The sequence below is a fragment of the Fusarium flagelliforme genome (genome assembly GCF_020744385.1).
Source record: "Fusarium flagelliforme strain FIESC 12 MPI-CAGE-AA-0113 chromosome Unknown B0J16scaffold_3, whole genome shotgun sequence".
Classification (NCBI taxonomy): Eukaryota; Fungi; Ascomycota; class Sordariomycetes; order Hypocreales; family Nectriaceae; genus Fusarium; species Fusarium flagelliforme.
The window spans coordinates 1670951-1691883 of record NW_025763505.1 but is presented as its reverse complement, the minus strand read 5'-3'; the positions used below and the strand labels follow the sequence as shown (position 1 = coordinate 1691883).

The window sequence follows — 20933 nt, the reverse complement described above, 5'->3', positions numbered from 1 at the left end:
TTTTTGATAATCTGTTTGACGTGTTAACGGCTTTTAATTTTGTTTTTCGTTTTCATCTGGGGCCATTAAGGCTGGGTATAGAGGAGAATCAAAAGAAGAGATGGAAGGAGACTGTATACCAATAATGGAATATTGAAACAGTTATGACAACTACCAGGACCTTGCCTTGCCTTTTTCGATGTGACCGAGATATGATCATGACTTCATGATCTCGTGATGTGTGAATGGTGACTGTCCCACTTGGAGTGAATGTCAACGGGACGATCGATGCTGTAGATGCGAAAAGCCAGAAAATTGGTTGAAGTCAACTTTTGCCGCCGTCTCCGAGAGTAAGACCATTCATTGCTTTGCGTCCAGATGTAGCATAGGGTAGTCAAGTTCATATATCGACTTGTTGCTGTAACTTGATTTGAGAATATGCAGTGATATCGTCTTGATAAGGAGACAAGTGCCGACGACGATACCAATCTGGTGATATACCTCACAGTCCAAGGCCTGTTGCCGATAATAACTCAGTCTTGATTCATGGCAAAGTTTTCCACAGTGTCGAGGATGTGAGGTAGAGTAGTGTCCTGGGCGCTCTTCGGGACGAGTCCTAACCAGGAGACCTTGCTGCCTGGCTCCGTTTCGAACAAAATGCAGAGGAAAACCTTTCAGTCGGCCTTGATTTAAGGCTCCCAAGCATCTCGAAATAAACAACTGTAGTGCCTGAATTGGGAGTGAAGGATGAGGTCGAAGGTTGAGAGTCGCTGGTGAGATGTCGAGCCAGCTTGTTACCGGTCCAAGGATGAGTGTCGAAAGTGATAAGAAATTACCATATAAACCTGTGAAACCTGGAGCCTGATCCGGATTGTTGTTTCTGGGAAGTTCTGGATATCTGAAATGACATGGAAGGAATGAAATAGGCAGTCAACCCCCTCCGCACATCAATGTCCGAGAGCAGCAGTGATTGAAGCTGTCCCATGTCCGCATTGGGGTACCAAAATATGCAGAGAAGAGTTGATGTCACTGCCAAACAAAGGCAGCACAATAAAAGAAAGAAAGAGAGAAAAAAGATAAGGATCACGATCGTAGGGATCAAAAGATAGAAGGTCTGGGATGTTGGGGGCAGGTGGTATTTTGTTTTGGTCAAGCCGGTCGTAAGATGGGGAGGAGAGTAATGATTGCCGCTTCAGGACGTCGGTAGCCGAGGGTTAGCTCGCCTCGAAGCTTCGGGATTGGCGTTTTGGGAGAAGCCAAAAGCCGAGCAAGGGGATGACCTGCCATTTTCTGTTGGGCTATCAAATGCACTGAAATGCAGGACAAGGGCGTGTGGGACGAGACATTTTGGTCATAAACAAGAGATTAGAGCATATTTTATTGGGTGGGAGAAATTTTCTTCTATTTTCTGGTGGTGCAAGGTATCTTTGTTTGTTGTTTCTTCAACGGTATACTCTGTACATATTGGGGGTGAGCTCACCTACCTAAATTGATTATATCACTGCTGGAGTGGACCTCATCGGAGCCGGGGCCCATTTTTCGGTTTCTGTTTGATGCCGGAAGATACGGGAAGCTTGGGGGTTGAAGACATAATGGCAAGATATGGAGCATCTGCCACGATCTTGTTGTAGCGTATACTATCCGCTGTGACACTAGACAGCTGCCATGCCGTTACAGATGGCCAGCAATTGCAGTACAATGAGATATCAAGACGAAGCAAGCGTTGTATGCTGTAGACTAAAGGAGAGCCCGAATTTCGAAAATGACATTCGGTGGGTCAACGACGATTCAACTGTGTCATAGAAATCTCGCTGAACTTGTTAAGCTCTCGCTTCACTAATCTTTTACGTGTACAGAATATCTGTACATGTCACGACGGGGCTGTTGAATAACACGATGCTAACTCTCAGCTTCGATCAAAGCCTGTTCCGGCTCCGGATCAGACGCATGAACCACCTGGATATCTTCCGTAGTGTAGCGAGTGGGGTGTTTGCTTGAAAGTTGAACACAGCACTGACGTGGTTGTTGATATATCAATTCTCAACTGCGGACGGGGCATACATATATATTGATGGTGTGTCAAGGAAATGTCCGAGAATGCAGCGAAGGACGTGGCATTATCTCGAGATACCTACTCGCAGTAACCAGAGTACCTATTCTGATCAGCTGATATGTGTTGATCTCGAAGTCGTAAGCCATGTCCTTCGATGGAATCGCGGAATCATCTGCATGTATGTTCTGTGATTTTGATACTGCGACTCTGACTAGAGGCCACTGAATCGTGATATTTTAAAGTGGTTCGTGCAAATAACTTCCAGGACGGGAGATCGTCCACACCACTACCTCTTTGGCTCCATTTGCTACAGACCTGTGATAAGAGGGAATCCGAAACGATGCAAAAGATCCAACCGGTAGTGGACGAGAATCTGAAGAACACACCTCACAAAACGCTGGCCCAAAGCTCAATTGTCAGGGCCGGTCGCGCCTTTAGCCCTGCTGCATCTGCATCTGCATCACGATGGCTTTTTTTCTGAACCGGCACGAGACGCTGCATTGCAGAGGCTCAAGGTCCGCTTTGCAACCCCATGGAGAAGGACAAATAACCTGTAGAAGAGGCGTAGGGGTTCTGATTGGTTGGATGTCATTTCCCGCCCCCCTTCTTCTCATCCGCAGGTGTACGGCTCGGTATATGGCCGATGGGGGAGGTGATCTCAGGATAGGATCCGACCGGAGGCACCGGGGCCGGAATGGGTCCCACTGCGGATTGCGCTCCGCTGAGGCTTTAGACCTTCGGTGATTGATTTGCATCGCGATGCTGTGGGCATTCAGGCACCGCAGTGCATCATATCCCTGACATTCCCTTCCGTCTCACCTTTGCTAGCTCGTTTCCTATACCAAATTGGTTCTTCACCTTGGAATTTTTCGAGGCGGTCACAGAATTGGTGTATCAACGTCCCCACCAGCTTTTTAGAACACGCATGACCTTGATAAACACGGTGAAGGTCAAGATATCAAGCGTCTCGAGCGAAAGGATGGTGAGGTGAGATGAAGTTAGGGCACGGCAGAGCATGTGGAGTGAGAATAATTTACTGTCTCGGATCAGCTAGAATTACAGGTACAATCAGTCAGTACTTTTTCCAATTGCGTGTCGATACTGTATGCACATGCAAGCGCGACACATAGGAACTTGCAGCGTCGATTAGGTATGTTCATGGGTCCAAGTTGTATTCGATCAGCTTCTTCGGTCAGTATGATATGACCAAACGACTAAGATTTTGCTCTCTTTGCTTCGGTATGAAGACAGACCAAAAGTGATGCTGTACATTTGCAAAAAAAACTGTTGAATAGTAAGTTTTGCGGACTGGGGGAGTCCCACCAAATGCACACCGTTGCGAATATACAGCGGTGTTGCTCTTCCGTCCACCCCCAGAATTTAACTGCGTTGACTGTAAGTGGAATTGAAGTTTTGACAGAGATTTCACAGCCTCTTGATTCGTCAACCTGCTCATCTTGGCTTCATGTTGAATAGCCGAACATAGCCGACTAATCTCCTTTATTGGTCAAGATGCGCGACGCACTTGCAGTCGACGGTGTTTGATTGGTTGAATGCATGCCTAGATGCATCCCTGTTGAAGAGTGATGCACCGGACCAAAGGGACAAGAACCGTTTGAGGCTGCATATTTCGACATGGACGTCATTGCCTTTGACTCAGCAATGATTCGACGCGCTCAAGCGTTTCGATGAAGATCGCTACAGCAGCAGATATAAATATTAATGAGGGTGGGTCTGAAGATGGAAACGCTTTGATAAATTTCATGATGAGCCGGTGAGGGGATCTCGAGACTACGGAGTAGAAGTGGATCTGAAATGAACTTGGCGTGGACCACAGCTTCCTGCTCGTGAACCATGAGGACCCTGGTAACTCTGGGGTACACCTTCCTCCGCAGAGACCAAGTCCGTCGGTCCTTTCAGGTTGCTCCTGACTTGATGGATCATGGACCACCTGCACTGTACCCTGATGCACTGTAAAATCGATGACGAGAAGGAAAAGGAACTGCTCATAAATGAAACCTTTGAGTTGTGTAGGGCTCTCATTCTTTACAGGCCGCATTTCTGCGTTTTCAACGACCTCGTGATATGGCTGCGCCAACCTGAACTGAACCTTTCCAGTTTCGAAGACACACAACATTCACGCCCCTTCCCTCCAAGCTCTAGGGCGGCTGACTCGATTAAGTGGACGAGACAGTACCAAGACTGGCGCTGATTGGTTTCTCCACACTTCTACTGACAAATTGTGGGGGAAAGAGCAAGACAGGATCGGAAAGCACAAATCGGACAGTTACAATCGGGAGCTGGGGACGGCACCTTCTTCGAAGAAATCTTTGGTCAGGGCTTTTCAATCAGGGAGATTGCTGTTAAGTCGGCCTAGCTCAATAGTAGCGAAACAGCGTTAGAGCATCAAATACATGCAGGTCATTGGCTACAGAACTCGACCCCCAGTTTCGACAAGCTATCAGTGGAGGCGGGGAGTTGGTTTCCAGCAAGGTACATACAGTAAGTACAGTGCCTGATATCGTGAAGATGAGGGACAATGTGGGTACATCTCACTCCAAGTCGGGGTAATGTTTGGAGAAGTTTTAACTTGTTTTATCATATTTCTTCATACTTTCACCATGGTTGACCGACATTTAACAGTGGCTTATTATTGTTGTACATAGAATCTTTCGAGTCAGGATAATAACATCTGACAGTGCTTGGGCCATGTTCTAGTCAATTGCTTATTTCTTGCTTGGCAGATAGCAGTGTGGTATTTGACCAAGAGCATGTGATCTCTTTGCATTACTTCAGAGCTGAGCAATGACCAAATCCAAGCTTAATGGCGTCAGGGAGCATCGTCGCGTTGTTACCCCGGGTTCTGGATCTTGATTGAAGCTAAGTTCACTGTCCCAGACATACGGTAACGGCGTCTAGAACGTTTCTTCTATTTGCTGCTGGCATTTGATTGCTGCTTAGCTATTCGCCATCGGTCAACTCTTGGAAGCCAATATCATACTTATACCTAGCGCCCACTCTCGCGTGGAGTTGTATCCATATCGGTCTTAGGTACGAGAGGGGCAGCTTGTCGACGCGGAATTTTAACTTACCCCGGATCTTTCAGGGCAGGGCAGTGCAAGGACAGAATCCATTATTATCTTACTTAGCTATTGTTGAGGACAACATTCAGGAAAAAATCACCAGGTCTTGAGTTCCCCGGCTGTGTCCGTCCATAACCGGGGGCATGATTTCAGCGCTAACCCCCGGACCAACATCCATGGCTAGACGGTGACCCAAGGAAGAGACTTGCATCTGGTCCCCCGCCAGCGCCAAGAGGGCTGGTCTCGACGCCCTGGTGGCTGATTAAAGTGAAAAATGAAAGCGAAGCGAAGGGTGCACACAAAGTGTGTAGGCTAGGAATTATTATTCATAAGTTTCCGTGTTGGTGAAAATCCGGCGTGATGGGTGAAGATGTACCTGTGTATCCGTATATTGAATCGATATTGTCGAAGAAGAAATGAACCTTGATGTATAATTATTATCCTAGATCCGGTAAGCGAGGATTGCATGTAAACCATCAAGAATTCAAGTGGTTCGAGTTCCTTGAATAGAATGAATGCCCAGACAAAACTGAGGCGCTTGGCCATGTGAGACTCAAAGTTTAACGATCCATTCATAGGCTATGTACCTGTTAGTTATCGATTGTTTGTTCTGATATTGGTCTCAATTCTTGTCTTGGCTCATGGCTCTATTCAACTTATCATTATGGGATTCATTGCTCTCATTACGCACTCCTTGCAGCTCTTCCCCATCGTTTCTCTGCCCGCCGCAGCATCATGACCGACAGAAATCTCCACACGCACCCCAATAATCCAATGTCAGTGTCACGGTGCCACCTCCAGACTGTGTGTGTAGGACCAAGTACCCGCTTACAGTATCCATCATCCAGGTTCCTCGCTGTGGAATCAATAGACCCACCCTCTGAAGAGCCCTGTTCTCTGCGCTCAAACGCCATCGACACCCTTACCCAGAGACCCTCAAATGCCTCGTATGTACATCCGTACACACCCTCATCCACCTGGCTCTCTTTCTAATTCTCTCTCTCCTTGTTGCTGTTCTTGACCTTGTTGATTCTCCCCATTGATCAAACTCGTAGAGTCCCGCTCCGTGACCTTACCTTCAGCCAGACTAGACTAGCCATGAGAATATAATAACCATCCACACCCCCCACCTGTTTCCCCCGGATTTCCATCCCCTTGGCTTCATAATCTTCCTACTTACTTCACGAGACAAGATCTGGTGTGACTTTGTTCTTGTTCTTAGTCCTCTTTGATCGTGAAGCGTCACAAGTCTCACAACTAAGACGAGACTACAACCGTCAACTCAACTTACAACATTGAAGTAGACTTCTTGAGCCGTCACTTCTTCCAGACTCATTTACTCTCCACTCATCTCCAGAAAAGCAACGATTACGACCAGACTTACCGGCAATAAATTCAATTCAATTGCTTGAACGACGACTACCAAAAACTACTACTCAAGACAAATCTCCACTCTACCGCTCGCATTTTAGTTACATCGACGTTCAATGATTTATAGCAACGACACCTATCGCCTCACTTCAAGTTAATCTTGCCAGCCTTACTTCCGCCATATCCGACCACATTGGACCTAGACATACAAAATACTGGACGTTAGTTTCAGAATTATTTCAGACGACGTAAACACGTCTACGCGACAAACACAACTCTCACAATCACATCACCGCAATAATGGCCATGATAACAGAAGCATCACAAGGCGCGGCTGCTCCGTCATCGCCAACATCAACATCAAAGACAGCCCCCGAAAAGAACAGCAAGAAGCGCTCCTCACCTTCAGGCGACTCAGAGCAACCAGAGAAGATCACAAAGAGACGCGCTGCCCGTGCTTGCGTGTCATGTCGAGCACGCAAAGTTCGGTGCGACGTGGTCGAGGGAGCTCCTTGTGGAAACTGCCGTTGGGATAACGTCGAGGTACGTTTGTTGATCTCGATTGTTGACCGCCAGAGTCAATAAACTCTAGGTTTAAAAGCAGTGACTGACAGTTGAGCAGTGCGTTGTCCAAGAGAGCCGCAGAAGAAAGTGAGTAAACTCTCGTGCCTTGTCATGAATCGTGATTACAATTTCCCCTTTCTACTGGGCGGTATAATTGAAAATTATGATCAGGAATTTGTCATGCAATAATATGACAATTGAATCATGCTGTATGCTGGCTGAATTCACATTGCTAACAATCTCTCCAGGAAGAACCTTTACACGGCCAGCACTGCAGGCCAGTCTGTCTCCACAGAAGCCCAATTACGCTGCAAAACACCATCGATCAGCAATCCTTCAGGCCCAGCTCCCAGTAAAAGTGCCAATCCAGTCATAAGCACGGCGGATCTTCGACGACCAAGCAGCGGCTCAGCTATTTCGACAAGCAGCATCGACGGTCCCAGCACCTTCCTTAACAGCTCCGCACTCGACAGCCATGTTCCTCACATGATCTGTAAGTTTTTTCTACTCAGCGCTGAACTGCGCTACGTGACGCTACGCCTCCAGCTTTCAACCCTCATTTTCTGTGCGCTCCGCTTCGTCTTTAGCCCCTTCAATTGGCTGGGCTCTTTGTCTTTCTTTTTTGGGGGGTCATGTCCGTTCTCCGCATTTTCAGCCGCCCCCTGTACCCCACTGTCTACTTGTCCACAATCCTTACCTTTAGTTTGACGCTTACTCGACTCGACTCGACTCGATTCGATTACCCCCCCTCGATCACATGAAAATTAGACAAACAGTTGGAATTCGGGGATTTTGGCTGACCACGAGACCTTAGATCAACGATCTGGCTATCGCCGAGACTCTTCGTCCCTCAGCAAGGTGCACCCCATAGAATCTAACGCTCATCGTTCGTCATGGTCCAGTATTATCCCGGATCCTGCATTCTTCGATACATTACGCAACAATCAGCTACTTGGCTCTCTCGACGAAAAGGAAATTCCACCGCCCCAATTCCCTGCGTTTCTACGACCTCTGCCGAACAAGATTACGCCTGAAGATGTCGATTATCTGAAGATCAAGGGTGCACTCTCTGTGCCCACTTTGCCACTACAGAATGCCTTACTACAGGCTTACGTCGAATTTGTGCATCCGTACATGCCGCTTATGGACTTGAATGCCTTCCTCGGAGTTATCAGCAGCCGGGACGGCCAGAATGGACAGACCAGTCTGTTCCTCTACCAAGCCGTCATGTTTGCGGCCTCAGCGTTCGTTGACATGAAGTACCTCAGGGAGGGCGGTTACACAACACGAAAAGCAGCCCGCAAGTCGTTCTTCCAAAAGACAAGGGTAGGTGACAATTCCGACCACGTGGTAGCGACTTAGACTAACTTGACAATAGTTGCTGTACGACTTTGATTACGAGTCAGATCGCCTTGTACTCGTGCAGGCACTGCTTTTGATGACATACTGGTACGAAACGCCAGATGACCAGAAAGACACATGGCATTGGATGGGTGTGGCCATCTCACTGGCACACACCATCGGTCTTCACCGCAACCCCGGGTCTACGAGCATGGCACCAGCAAAGCAGAAGCTCTGGAAACGAATCTGGTGGTCATGTTTCATGCGAGACCGTCTTATCGCACTCGGTATGCGACGTCCCACACGTATCAAGGACGAAGACTTTGACGTTCCTATGCTCGAGGAGAGCGATTTCGAAATTGAGATGCTCCCCGAGAGTAACACTATTATTCCGGCCAGCTGCGCATTGGTTCGCAACCTTGATATGCAACGAGAATTGGCCATCATGTGCATTGCCAAGGCTCAGCTTTGCGTCTGCATCAGCCGTATGCTCAAGGCACAATACTCGGTCCTGATCCGAGATAAGATGAAGCCGGAAAACACCACCAACAGCACGATGATGCTTTTCCCTAACAAGCAGCTAGACAATGTTGAGAGCGTTACTGAGGTGGACCACGAACTCATGGCATGGGCCGAATCACTCCCGGCCTGCTGCCAATACCGCACTTTGACACCCTTGGATGTCAAGGACGGGCGATCAACAGTTGCTGTTCAGCGAACACTACTTCACATGGTCTACTATACCACAATCTCGGCTCTCCATCGACCCCAGTTCCTGCCATCTTCTCCGCTCCAGGCACCGACAACATCCCGACAAGTCCAGGATATGTCTCGACTGCGAGTGCGCGATGCCGCGATGCACATCACCCGAATGGCCACCGAGCTTCACCAGTACCGTCTGGAGCGATTCTTGCCTACGACCGGTGTCACAGTTATCCTCCCTGCCATGATCATCCATCTTTTGGAGATGAAGAACCCTACTCCCCAAGCTCGAGAACGTGCCACACGAGGATTCCGTCAGTGCATGCGAGTTATGGAGAAGCTCCGAGAGGTTTATGCTGCCGCTGACTACGCAACTGGTTTCCTCGACGCTGCTCTCCGTAAGGCTGCTATCGACATCAACTCCAGCGTTGCCCCTTCGACCTTGGCTATGATGAAGCGTGTGCCAATCGAGTTCAGCGCTCAGACACCGCCACCCGAGAATGCACCATACATGACCGCTTCGGAGTCGCTGTTCAACGAGAGGCCAAAGGAGCCCCAGCCTGTGCCAGCAGCCCCTACCATGATGCCACCAAACACTGTTAATGCGGCAGCTCTAGAGATGCCTACTCACTCACCACCCACAACGGAGATGGATTCACCCAACGCTGGCTTGACACCAAGCGTCAGCGCCGGTTCTGAAGAGATTCAGCTTGATGTTGGCCAGATGGACCTCGATTTCATGCAAGGTCATGACGAATTCGACTGGAACGCCGTCGCCGGAACTGATTTCGACGTTGATCAGTGGCTCCAATTCCCTCCCGAGGGCGTGAACAACAAGGATGATAACTTGATCGCTGGAGTACTGGGTGTTGAAGAGCCTACCATGACTGCTGAGCAAGCTCTGACATGGGCCATCAACGCCGAGGCAGACGCGGCATCTCGCCAGCCTGAGAACCACGGCATTGCTGCGTCGGCATAGAGCTTGAAGCTCGTACCATCACATTTACATACAATTCTGGATGAATGATGCTTTGGATTGATCTTATATTTGACTTTTTCGCGTTGCCTGGTGTACATGGTGCACTGCATTAGAAACAGGCGTTTATGAGCTTTGGCTCTAGGTGGCGTATTTGTATTTTTTGGCATGGGAACGGTGGATTTGTCTTGGGGTTTGGGTTATGTTTCTCAAGGGCCCGAACAAAAAAGTAACGCTTGACATGATGGTTGACGAAGACACATTGATTCTTCTGGCGTTGGATATCACGTACAGACTGGGAAGAGATGCCTGCAGAGGCTTAAAGTCTCTCTTTTGTTGGCGGACATTCATGTCGCCCTTTTAGTTTTAGTGGATTAGTAGTTGAATGATGATAAAAGTTAACACTTAATCTTTGGCGCTCTTGTGAAGATGAAGGTTATGTGACTGAGTCTGAAGAATGTGCTGAGTGGATAAGGTTGAGGATGTAGCATGTATGGAATGAGACTTGGAAGTCGATCAACTAGGTACTAATCCATTGGCCACCTGTTATACATACTCCCTATTACATGCTAACCTGATAACGAACGGTTATTGGCATCAACAACACTGAAAAATACAGGATAAAGCTATCACGAGGTCGATCATGGGAAGCCAACAAAGATAATGCTTGGAGTTCCAGATATCTATCACATCACATCAATGACCTTGCCGCTGAGAGCATAAGAGACGAAATAATTGGGTTACATCATGCTTATTTAGACTATCATTTAGTCTACTTTATTTTGGCGCCCTAAGCCTTGGGGGATAATTCTTCGGTTTCCTTTTACAACCACCTCACATGGGTCTGTCTTCTGCTGTGGTCTTTCACACTGCAATGATGGGGAACATCAGGTACAGCAATCTTCAAATTACCCCAAGAATACACCCAACGACTCACTGCAATGGAGCGGCGTAGCTGAGAACATGTGAATGTCTCACTAGGGAAGACCCTACTTACAGGGGACCTCCATGAACTCGAAAAAATGGGGTAGATGGATGTCCCTGGTAGAAGACAAGCTTGGGCTTCACTGCACAACATACATCTGTATCTAGCAGATTCAGAGAGAGTAAGAAGCAAGAAGCGAACGGAGGAGCAGTAAAGTAGACAAATACGAGATTAGAGGGCTGTTATGGATGGCGTAATGTGTTTGTTGACATTCATTTAATTACCGTCATGACGGCTGACAGGGTGATGATTGACAGGGGTAGCTAGCTGGACCTGGAGCTATGAGCAGAGATGGGGTCTGATGATCAGAGTTGATTGGCAAGAGAGAGACAGAAAGTGCCGGATGGAGAAATGGCATTCAGTGGAATGGATCATGTAAGTTGACAAGTCTAGAGTTTCTTTGATTGCCCCTTTTCTGTGTCTTGAATTATCTTACCAAGTCAAGTTAGTTCAGGTACAACCACTATCATGTGCTAAGTTACACTATAAGGACAAAGAAGCAAATATCTTGTTGAAGATATCCATTGAAAGCGGCCAAAGTCTTATGTATAACTCTGTCCCTGGTCTCGTCGTACAGGGCAATCAAGCTAACAAATTCGCTTGCTCGTTTAACGGGTGTCTGAAGCGGATCCCTTCCCAAGTCAAGTCAAAGCGAGATCTCCTTTCCTGCAAGCAAGTTTTTTCGGTTGATGTTAGTCAGGTCTTGGCTCTTTTTTTGGGTGGGAGGGAGGGAGGAGAGGAGGCGACCAAGAGCAACAGCCGGAGGAATTGCGATTATGGGGCGAGGCGAGATGAGATGATATGAGGCGAAGGGCGAGGGAGGGGCATCTTATTTAATTATCTGGATGTATCCGTATGTTTGGCTTAGTTACTATGTATAGCTAGTTACCTAGTTAATGTACAGTACTGTATTGTAAATCATCTTGCCCTTGTCTTGTCGTGAGAGCTCATTTCTTCCTCCTTTCAACCTAACCTACTCTGTACCCATCGATCGACTGAACCTTTTCCCCCCCCAAATCATTTTATTTTTTTCCCTTTTGAATAGTATTCTGTGACTATGGTTATTATTCTTTGTCTACTTGCAATCTTCTTCTTATACCTCATTCGTCAATGGTCATTCTATGCCTCTCTACCACTTCATCATTCATAAGAGTCTCTCTGCGTGGTCACAGCTTCCAACAAAGCAAAGCTCTGTTCGTTGTATAGCTCCAGCTTGATCTTTACAACTGAGCTTGATTCATTCTCTCGAACAAGGCACTCCTTGTCCTTTGGTCTATCCTTCTTTACATTCATTCATTCTCTGCCCTAGAGTCTCGTCATTCACCCACTTTTCTCCAACTACTTACATTCTGTCCAAATCCGGCTATTCACATAACATAACATCACTTCGACTATCGAACTATCTATCACCGGCTGACCTTGTATTGACTTTTGAGCGGCGTCAAATTTACGATATACTGTACTCTCCCTTTTGTTTTAGGGGCGCACGGAGCATTTGATCAATCTGCAACTTCCTTAGGGTCACCAATCAAGCCACTCATCGACTGACTTGAACTGGTTTTATTTAAAATAAAATCAGGGCGCTAATTTTCTTGGATAAACTCCATCTTCCAGCGTAAAACCTCATTTATTACAGGCCTCAGCTGCAGCTGGATCCACGACTTACCTGCACCGCGACGGGACCAGACCGCGACGTGGCCCGCTCTCCGTCCACTCAAGAAGCTCCGATTGAGACCTCAACCTCGACTTAATACAACTCAACTTACCAACCTCCGCCAGGTCGATTTTTGACCGCCATCTTCGTATCGGCGATTGCTTCCTTTTTTCCTCTTTATTCCGTCTTGTTTTTTAGAGTGGCTCTGCAAAGACCCTCTTTGTCGCTCCTTAGCCTCCGTCGACTTGTCACCTTTATTACTGTTACCTTTTTCTTTGTAGTTGAAGGCATCAAGCAAGCATCCATTCTTACCAGTGTCATCTGCGTCACCAACAGCTTCACTTCTTTTAGCTCTGAGTTGTTTTTCGACCCGCATTACCATCCTTGCTGCATCGACACAAAGAATCTTCACGTCATCACGTTTACCAATCAGACCTAAGACAAAAGAAGAAAAAGAAAAGAAGAGAAAAGAAGGAGAGAAAAACCCTAACAACTGACGGCGACCGACTTGACGACTCTTACCTATCTTCTCTTCGACATGGGCATCAAAACCATCACTGTCCCTCGCCCTATCGACCTGTCCCCAGGCTCTTAGACAGATCATGATTCTACGATTCATCCGCCCGATCCCCGTCTGTCTGTCTGCTGGATAAGAGAATCACCTATAGTAGCCATGAGTGATACACCTACGCAAGTCGCTAGGCATGCGCGCCATGCCCATGCCCATGCCACTTCTACTTCCACTTCGCCGCCTCCGAAAAACAGAATTTCCGATGATATACTTGCCAATCTCGGCCCGCGCAATGTCGTCGATGCCCTCAACACGGCTACCGGCGCCCTGAGGGCGTCGCTCGACAAATTTTCCACTACCGATCGAGAGTTTACTATGCGAACCGCCCTTGCATCGCATGCTATTTGGGTATGGCTTGAGGAGCTACAGTCTTGGCCATGGCCATCTGGATCAGGCTCGTCAGGTTTCGAGATACCCAGTGAGGAGGAGCGAAAAAAGAAATCGATGCAGCTCTCCGTACCCGAGGAGGGGGATGGCCAATGGATGGGAAGTCTGCTGGCTCGAGACGTAGCAAAGTACGACCAGAGAGTGGCTGATATCCAGCGTGATTTGTCCGAACTTGGTATCGAGGATATCAAGACACACATTCGTATGAACCACATCGATGCCATGTCCCGGCCTGGAACGCCACTTTCCGAATTCAACGCAGCCGCGCAGCTCTCACGCTCCAGTTACAGTCGCATGGAAGACCACACAGCTGTGATCATGACGATTGTCATGCATGCGCTGCCTGTTTTAAACAACCTGAGACGCTTATTGCAGACCTGGGATTTGCGCCTTTGCGCCTTACGCCGTGTCCCAACCCTACTACTTGCCCTGGAGGACGCCGAAGTTGCTCTGCAATCTGCCTTCAAGGCTATTTCCTTACATACGAAAGATACACCACAAAAGGACGATGGTTCACCACAAGATTCGACACTTACAAGAGATACTTTCGACGTCATGAAGAAGCATATCGAGCAATTGATTGCGCGTCCGGGCCGATCTCTTGATTATATGCTCGATTGTTTAGAAGGGTTATCTGATACTCTGCCCGGAGATTGGCTGGACCGCATGGAAGCCGTTGAGTCGAGTTATAGTGACTGGGTTGTAGTCTGTGAGAAGAAGATCCGGGAAACTGAGCGAAACACCCCTGCACAGCCAGATCCACCACCGCAACCCACAGAACCTCCACGATCGCCATCACCAGTCAAACAAGACGCAGAAGCCAAGGAACCTGCTTCGCTTGGTGATAGTCCGATTGCCGACGAACCTGACAGTGATGATGACACTCCAATCAACGCCAGCACGGGGGTTGTGCCGATTCCATTGCTTTTGCCGCCCAAGATAATCAGAAGCGATTCTTCTGAAGATATCAACACATCCATGGAACCCATCAAGTCAAGAATTCCCTCTGGGCTGTCCGAGGCTGATACCATTGTGCCCGGATGGCACAAGAGGGACAGCTCATCTGAGAGCGAACCTGAGAGCCCCCCATCATTTCTCCCTATCGAAGAAGTCGACGAGACCTGCGAGGAGGAGAATGATACTTTTGATGGCACCAGGGACGTTCTGCCCGGTACTCCCAAAGCACCGAGACAGAGTATCGAAGAGGATTTCAACTCCCCAACGATGTTTACTCGCACACCCGAGACACCCGAATACAACTACAGCTTCTCGCACGACTATGAGCGAGAAATCTCTCCCGAACTACCACCTCTTCGCCCTCTACCTCTACCCCGGCCAAGAATCGACCCCTCTCGAACGCTTGCCGTTCGTTCATCGAGCATGAATTTTGGTGCCTTGTCTAGCGACCCGCCTGAGATATCTGGCTCTCCCGATCTGCCCAGATCTCGAATTCGTGAAGCAGAGTATATTCAGGCAAGCCCACCTAGCTCTCCGCCGGAGGAATCAAAAGGAACCTTGTCAGCACCGCTCGGTAGTCCTTTCTTAGCACCAGACCGTAACGTTGATGACCTTGATATTTCAACGATGCACATGGAGCAAATAGATGAGTCCTACAATGACGAGTTTGACGACTCTTTCTCAATCTCGGAGTATCCTGCTTCTTTTGAACACCGAGGCAGTGCTGGTGACCAGCATCTACAACAACAAATCAGCCATATTATCGACTCCATACCTGCGAAGATCAAGCTGACTACCGAGCCCAAGGTCAACCTGAACCCCCCAGACCTGCAGCTACCACGTGTCAGGAAGAGACCCTCCATTGAACCTTTTCGAAGAAGCACCTCGGGGCTTTCCTCTAACTCCAGGGCAGGCACGCCCTCATTCACCCTTTCACCAGCAAAGAACACCAGGGTGCGAAACCGTGGACACTCGGAGATTAAGGTCTACCACCTTTCTAGATCGACTGGTGAAGCTCCAATCAAGCTCTTCATTCGCTGTGTTGGTGAGCAGGGAGAACGAGTTATGGTTCGTGTGGGTGGTGGCTGGGCCGATCTTGGTGAATACCTCAAGGAATATGCCAGTCATCACAAGCGACGATCTGCTGCGACCAACGCCAAAGTAGAGGTCCTTCCAGAATCACCCGGCTCTCGGAAATCCAATGTTGGGTCGAGTCCTGGGGGCCGCCCTCAGTCTGCGGTTGAGACGTCTCCCATATCCCCTCTATCCGTCCGTAAGACGCGCCGGAGTATTGGTGCCATGGGGAGCGAAATGCCAAAGATGAGCTTCGGAACACCCGGAGATGAAGGCACCCCAGAAGTGTTCGGCCGATCGAGATCGAACTCTCACCTTAGCTGGAAAGAGGATGATAGTTCTTTCCTTGGGCTTGCAGGACCTACCGGCAAGAAGGTTGAGATGAGCGAAGAGAATAAGGCTTGGGTCGCAAGCGTTAAGGAAAAGGTCAGAATCGCTAGCAACGGTGAACGAAGAATATCCTCATCGACCGGCCAGTTCGGAGAACTCGGTAAAGTCGGTGGTACGAAACGACTATTCCTTAAGTCTGAAGACCGTCGAGAATCCAAGGGAGGCCGGGAGTCGAGAGGAGGTCGCGAATCGCGAGGAAGTGTCAGATGAAGTTGACATCTTATGAACACCCGAGTCTCTGTTCTTGCATTTACGCACACGCACACGCACGCACCATTTTACCTACGAACCTATCAACCTGAGCATTACCCCTATTACAACGCCTTAACGGAGGATGACTTTGCTTTGCGGAGTTGGGGCACAGCTGACACATGTCATGTATGGGCATAGCATCTGAATTTCCTTTTTCTTTTTACTTTGTTATCACACGGCACGACCTTTCTTCGGGGCGAAACTGAGGAGGAAGTAGACAGTCAATACCCAAAATTTCTTTTTTTTTGTTTGTCATGAGATTATTAGTTTAGAGTCATTTGATACGTGAATGACATGAATAGCAACATACAATCCAGTCACGTCTTGATTTGGGTACAGATCTATAAGAAGTACAATGCTTAACCGTGTCATTTAAACAAAAGAAATGATGTCCATTTAATTCCATAGCTAACCGTGATGGCAAAGACATGCGTCGTATCATAGCTTGGGCCTAAAGCCTGTCCATAACCAGATCCTTTTCCATCCGACCCAATGCACCCGTTTCCGAAGTCCGCCTTTTGTAACCTCCAATGCCTTTGTATCCGTTACTTTTGTTTCTGTTTTTACTCTTTATTCTTTTTGTTTTCGTTTAGTCCTCTTCGGCGTTCGCCTTGCGAGCAGCACGTCGTTTGCCCTTTCCGCCCTTAGGGTTGCCCTTAAAGTGCTTCTTGCTGGAAGCCATCGCAACATCCTTGGGGTCGAGGCCGCTCTCAAGAGCGACCATTGTGCGAGCCTTTCGGCCTGACAGGTGCTTGCCTGCTAGAGGATCCTCCTTGCCTTGCTCTGAGTATTGGTAGTTAAAAGGTTTGCTAACATGGCCTTGAGCGCTGGATGGTCCGAAGAAACCCTTGTCGAGCTTCTGGGACTTGGGGCCAGCGGGAAGAGGGACATCGACGGTCGATTCTAGATCAATGGCATCATCGTCCATGGCAAGGAAAGGCTCGCTGCTGGCTGGATCAACAACAGAGAGCTGATCCATAGCGGCAGACAGGGCAGCACGTCGCTTCTCGGGGAGATGCTCCTCGTCATAGAGTCCGCGGTTGAAGTCGGCAGCATCTTCAATTCCTGGGGGCGGTGAAACAAACAGCAGCTTGCCGCCCACGTAATCCTTGAGGATGTAACGAGCAGCTCGGGACTCATCGGGCTGACCAAGACCTTGCGTCTGGAAACCACGGGCACGAGCATAGGAGCGGAGAAGCTCGCTAGCGGTGGGAATTCCGGTACCACCCTCCTCGATGGCTCGAGTACGGATGCGAATACCATATATAGCCTCAAGGAAAGGCTGAGGAATTCGCTGAGTAACAAGACCAACAGGACCGAGAAATTCACGAAGCTGATCAATGGGAAGGATACCATTGCAGACGAGGTCGGCCTTGGTGGTGGCAAAGTTGGGGAAGACGAGACCGGGACAATCGCAAAGGATAACGTTCGGACTGAGGTGGATGGTCTGGAAGTGCTTGGTCTTTCCGGGTGTCGATGAAACGGAGACCTTCTTGGCGCCGATAAGAGCGTTGATTGTGGATGATTTACCAACGTTGGGGTAACCGACTAGACCAACTTGCAACTTATGATCTGAGCCTATTGATAGGTTAGTCGGGGCTCTTGATTGTTCTGTTGTTTGAAGTATCTTACCAGCGTCTGCAGGAGCGTGTTGCAGGAAAATACCCTCCAGCTCCTCAACTGTCAAAATTTGTGTATCAACATCGTCTGCCTCCTCTGCCGCCTTAGCCTCCTGATCAATCTGTGTCTCATTTGCGGGCTCTTCAGTCAGAGGAGCGCCTTCTTGCTCTTGCTGACCGCTGCTCTCTCCCTGCTCCTCGGTTGGTTCCGAGGCGGAAGCAGCCGACTCGTCGTCTGAATCCTCGAGATCCCTTGCCTCATTCTCTGCCTTGGCCAACTCGGCCGAGAAGAAACGATAAGCGATACCTGCCTCCTTTAGGTGCTTCGCCCAAGCCATTCGTTGCTTAGGTGTCATCATATCTGCCTTGTTGATAAGAAGAAGACTCTCTTTTTTGGGGTCAATTTCCTTGACGTAATCGTCGAGATCCTCGGAGCGAAATAGTAGAGGGTTTCTCGCATCAACAATCTGGACGATCAGATCAGATCTTTCAATAACACGCCAGAGTTGTCGCCAAACTTCCAAATTTCTTTCGAAAGGGGTCATAAGGAGATCGTTGTTTTCCTGCAGCTCAGCTAGGCCGCGTCGCCAGTTGAGGAAACTCTCTCGCTCTCGCCGGTCCAGCTCTTCTGGTGTTGTTGTGGAATCCCACTTGGGTCTTCGAGGCACAGACAAACGGCCTTTGTGCTGCTTGTGCTTTCCAATAACGTCTCTCTCCTCTTGCGCCGAAAGAAGGTATGGGTTCTTCTGGTCTGTGTGGATAATCTTGACATTGTTCGTCTTCTCGGCAGTGAAATCGGTTCCTGCCAACTCGGCGGTAGCCAAAAACTCGTCCAAATCGCCTTGCTCCGTGACGGAGCGCATCTTGACCCAAGAAGCATCCTTCTTCTCGTTGACGAGATATTGCTCGCCGGTTGCGTGGTTCGTTCTGGTGATGGCAGAAGTTCGCTTCCTTTCGGCTCCCTTGCCTTTACCGAAGCGATCGTTCATGAGGGCATTGCCCAAACCGACCGAGTTCTTGGACTTTGCCAGAACCATTTTGGCGGCTTAATCTGAAGTATGATCTGGTGCGCTTTTGGTCTTTGGTATACGAGGAATCTTTGTTCCAAGGCACTATATTTCAAATGAGGGTATAAAGGTTGTGTAAAGAATTGGTTTGAGTTGAACTGAGAGGAGGGCTGTAGCGATCAACTGACTGCCCCGCTGAATAATGACTGTTTCTTGGAGGGGCAAATGGAATTTTCGGGGGTCCTTGTCCGTATTTCAATTACCATATTCACACTGTAATTTGTCGCTTCACAATTAGCTTTGGGACTGTGTGAGCCAGTTGACAGGGTCGTGGATAACTGTGGGTATCTTGATAAGGATTTTTTTCGTCACCCCGCTAGATTTTCTGTACCCGGATGAGTGTGATTGAAGCCCAACACCCACCCTCGCCTCACAACTAGATTCTTGTCGCTTCAAACCGCCAAGATGCCTCGAAAATGGATGTGAGTATTTAGGTCATGAAATTTTTTCTATCTTAGTATACTGATATATGTATTTTTCTACAGTGACAAAAAGTCAGCCCAGCACTTTACGCTGGTGCACCGACCGCAAAATGACCCTCTCATCCACGACGAAAATGCGCCTGCAATGGTGCTTAACCCTACTCAGACCAAGAAATCGTCTTCCAAGTCAAAGGACCTAGATGATCTCGCTTCCGAGTTGGGTTACGAAGCCGAAGGTGTCCGCGCGAACGAAGGAGAGGCAGCCAGCTATGGTGTCTACTACGACGATTCCGAGTACGATTATATGCAGCATCTGCGAGATCTTAACACTGGAGGTGGAGAGGTTGTCTTCGTCGAGTCTGAAGCTACCGCAAACAAGGGCAAGGGAAAACAAAAGCAGTCGCTTGAGGATGCGCTGAGGAAGTTGGATATCGACCAGAGTGCAGAGGATATTCTGGATGATGATATTTTACCTTCCAAAAACCTTACGAGGGCTACATACGAAGCCCAGCAGGAGATTCCCGACTCTCTCAAGGGATTCCAGCCTGATATGGACCCCCGTCTGCGAGAAGTCCTTGAAGCTTTGGAAGATGACGCATTCGTCGACGACGAAGATGATGATATCTTCAAGCAGCTGGCCAAGGACGGCCGAGAGCTGGAAGACTATGAGTTTGAGGAGGCGGAATTTGATGAAGATGATGGATGGGAGTCAGATGCTACAGCAAAGCCCACCAAGGAATACCAGAACGACGATGTGCCCCAGCTTGTGAAGCAGATGGAGCAGCCAGAAGAGGGCCCATCTCAAGACTGGCTTGAAGATTTCAAGCAATTCAAGAAGGAGCAGAAGGGTGCCAAGGCACCAGTTGCGCCATCACAGTCCGAGATGCAGTCTATGTGGACAACCACCACAAACGGTGGCCGACGCAAGAAGAGAAAGGGCGCCCTTACCGACAACTCAAGTTATTCCATGACTTCCTCTTCATTAGTGCGCACTGAGCAGATGACTCTCTTGGACGCAAGATTCGACAAGATCGAGGAGGCCTACAACGAGGACATGGATGATGACATGCAGTCAGTCTCTGCTGTGTCCACCATGTCCACGGTTCAAGGTCCTATCCGTGGTGATTTTGACAACATCATGGATGACTTCCTCGGAAACTTTACCAAGCCAGGGAAGAGGACGAACAAGAAGAACAGGCCTCAAACTGGCATTGAGCAATTGGAAGAAATTCGAAGGGGACTGGGACCTGCTCGAATTGGAGGCCGAGCCTACAAGGCAAGATCATGATTCAGTGCGAAATGAATAGGTAGAAAGAATCACGGATGATCTTTATGGGACACAAAAAAAGGAGTTTAGGAGTAAAACAAGTACCAATGAAACATTTAACTTTACTTTAATTGATATTTCTGAGTCGCTATCATGACATGTTTAAATTGTCTCATCCTTGCCATTGTCCTATAAATGCACGTCACGTGTTGGGTGGGT

General features: G+C 48.6%; 4 protein-coding genes across 4 annotated transcripts; 3 read left to right on the top strand and 1 right to left on the bottom strand.

Moving 5' to 3' along the window:
- Positions 1-6786: 6786 nt before the first annotated feature.
- B0J16DRAFT_265311 (cutinase transcription factor 1) lies at positions 6787-10072 on the top strand (the record flags this gene model as incomplete). Its single annotated transcript, XM_046123390.1, has 5 exons — positions 6787-7029; positions 7109-7137; positions 7299-7543; positions 7865-8376; positions 8429-10072. 5 exons carry the CDS (start codon positions 6787-6789, stop codon positions 10070-10072), a joined length of 2673 nt encoding a protein of 890 aa, XP_045984463.1.
- A 3309-nt stretch (positions 10073-13381) lies between these two features.
- On the top strand, positions 13382-16297 carry B0J16DRAFT_318209 (uncharacterized protein; the record flags this gene model as incomplete). The annotated part of the gene is made up of 1 exon (XM_046125432.1): positions 13382-16297. One exon carries the CDS (start codon positions 13382-13384, stop codon positions 16295-16297), a length of 2916 nt encoding a protein of 971 aa, XP_045984462.1.
- Positions 16298-16612: 315 nt separating this feature from the next.
- Positions 16613-19128, bottom strand: B0J16DRAFT_96203 (uncharacterized protein). The gene is made up of 2 exons (XM_046134758.1): positions 17972-19128; positions 16613-17917 (listed from the first exon to the last, which is right to left on the bottom strand). The coding sequence occupies exons 1-2, from the start codon at positions 18993-18995 to the stop codon at positions 16929-16931; spliced, it is 2013 nt and encodes a 670-aa protein (XP_045984461.1). The 5' UTR covers positions 18996-19128; the 3' UTR covers positions 16613-16928.
- Positions 19129-19309: 181 nt separating this feature from the next.
- On the top strand, positions 19310-20881 carry B0J16DRAFT_337424 (Low temperature viability protein). The gene is made up of 2 exons (XM_046127349.1): positions 19310-19447; positions 19511-20881. Exons 1-2 carry the CDS (start codon positions 19431-19433, stop codon positions 20733-20735), a joined length of 1242 nt encoding a protein of 413 aa, XP_045984460.1. The 5' UTR covers positions 19310-19430; the 3' UTR covers positions 20736-20881.
- Positions 20882-20933: the final 52 nt, after the last annotated feature.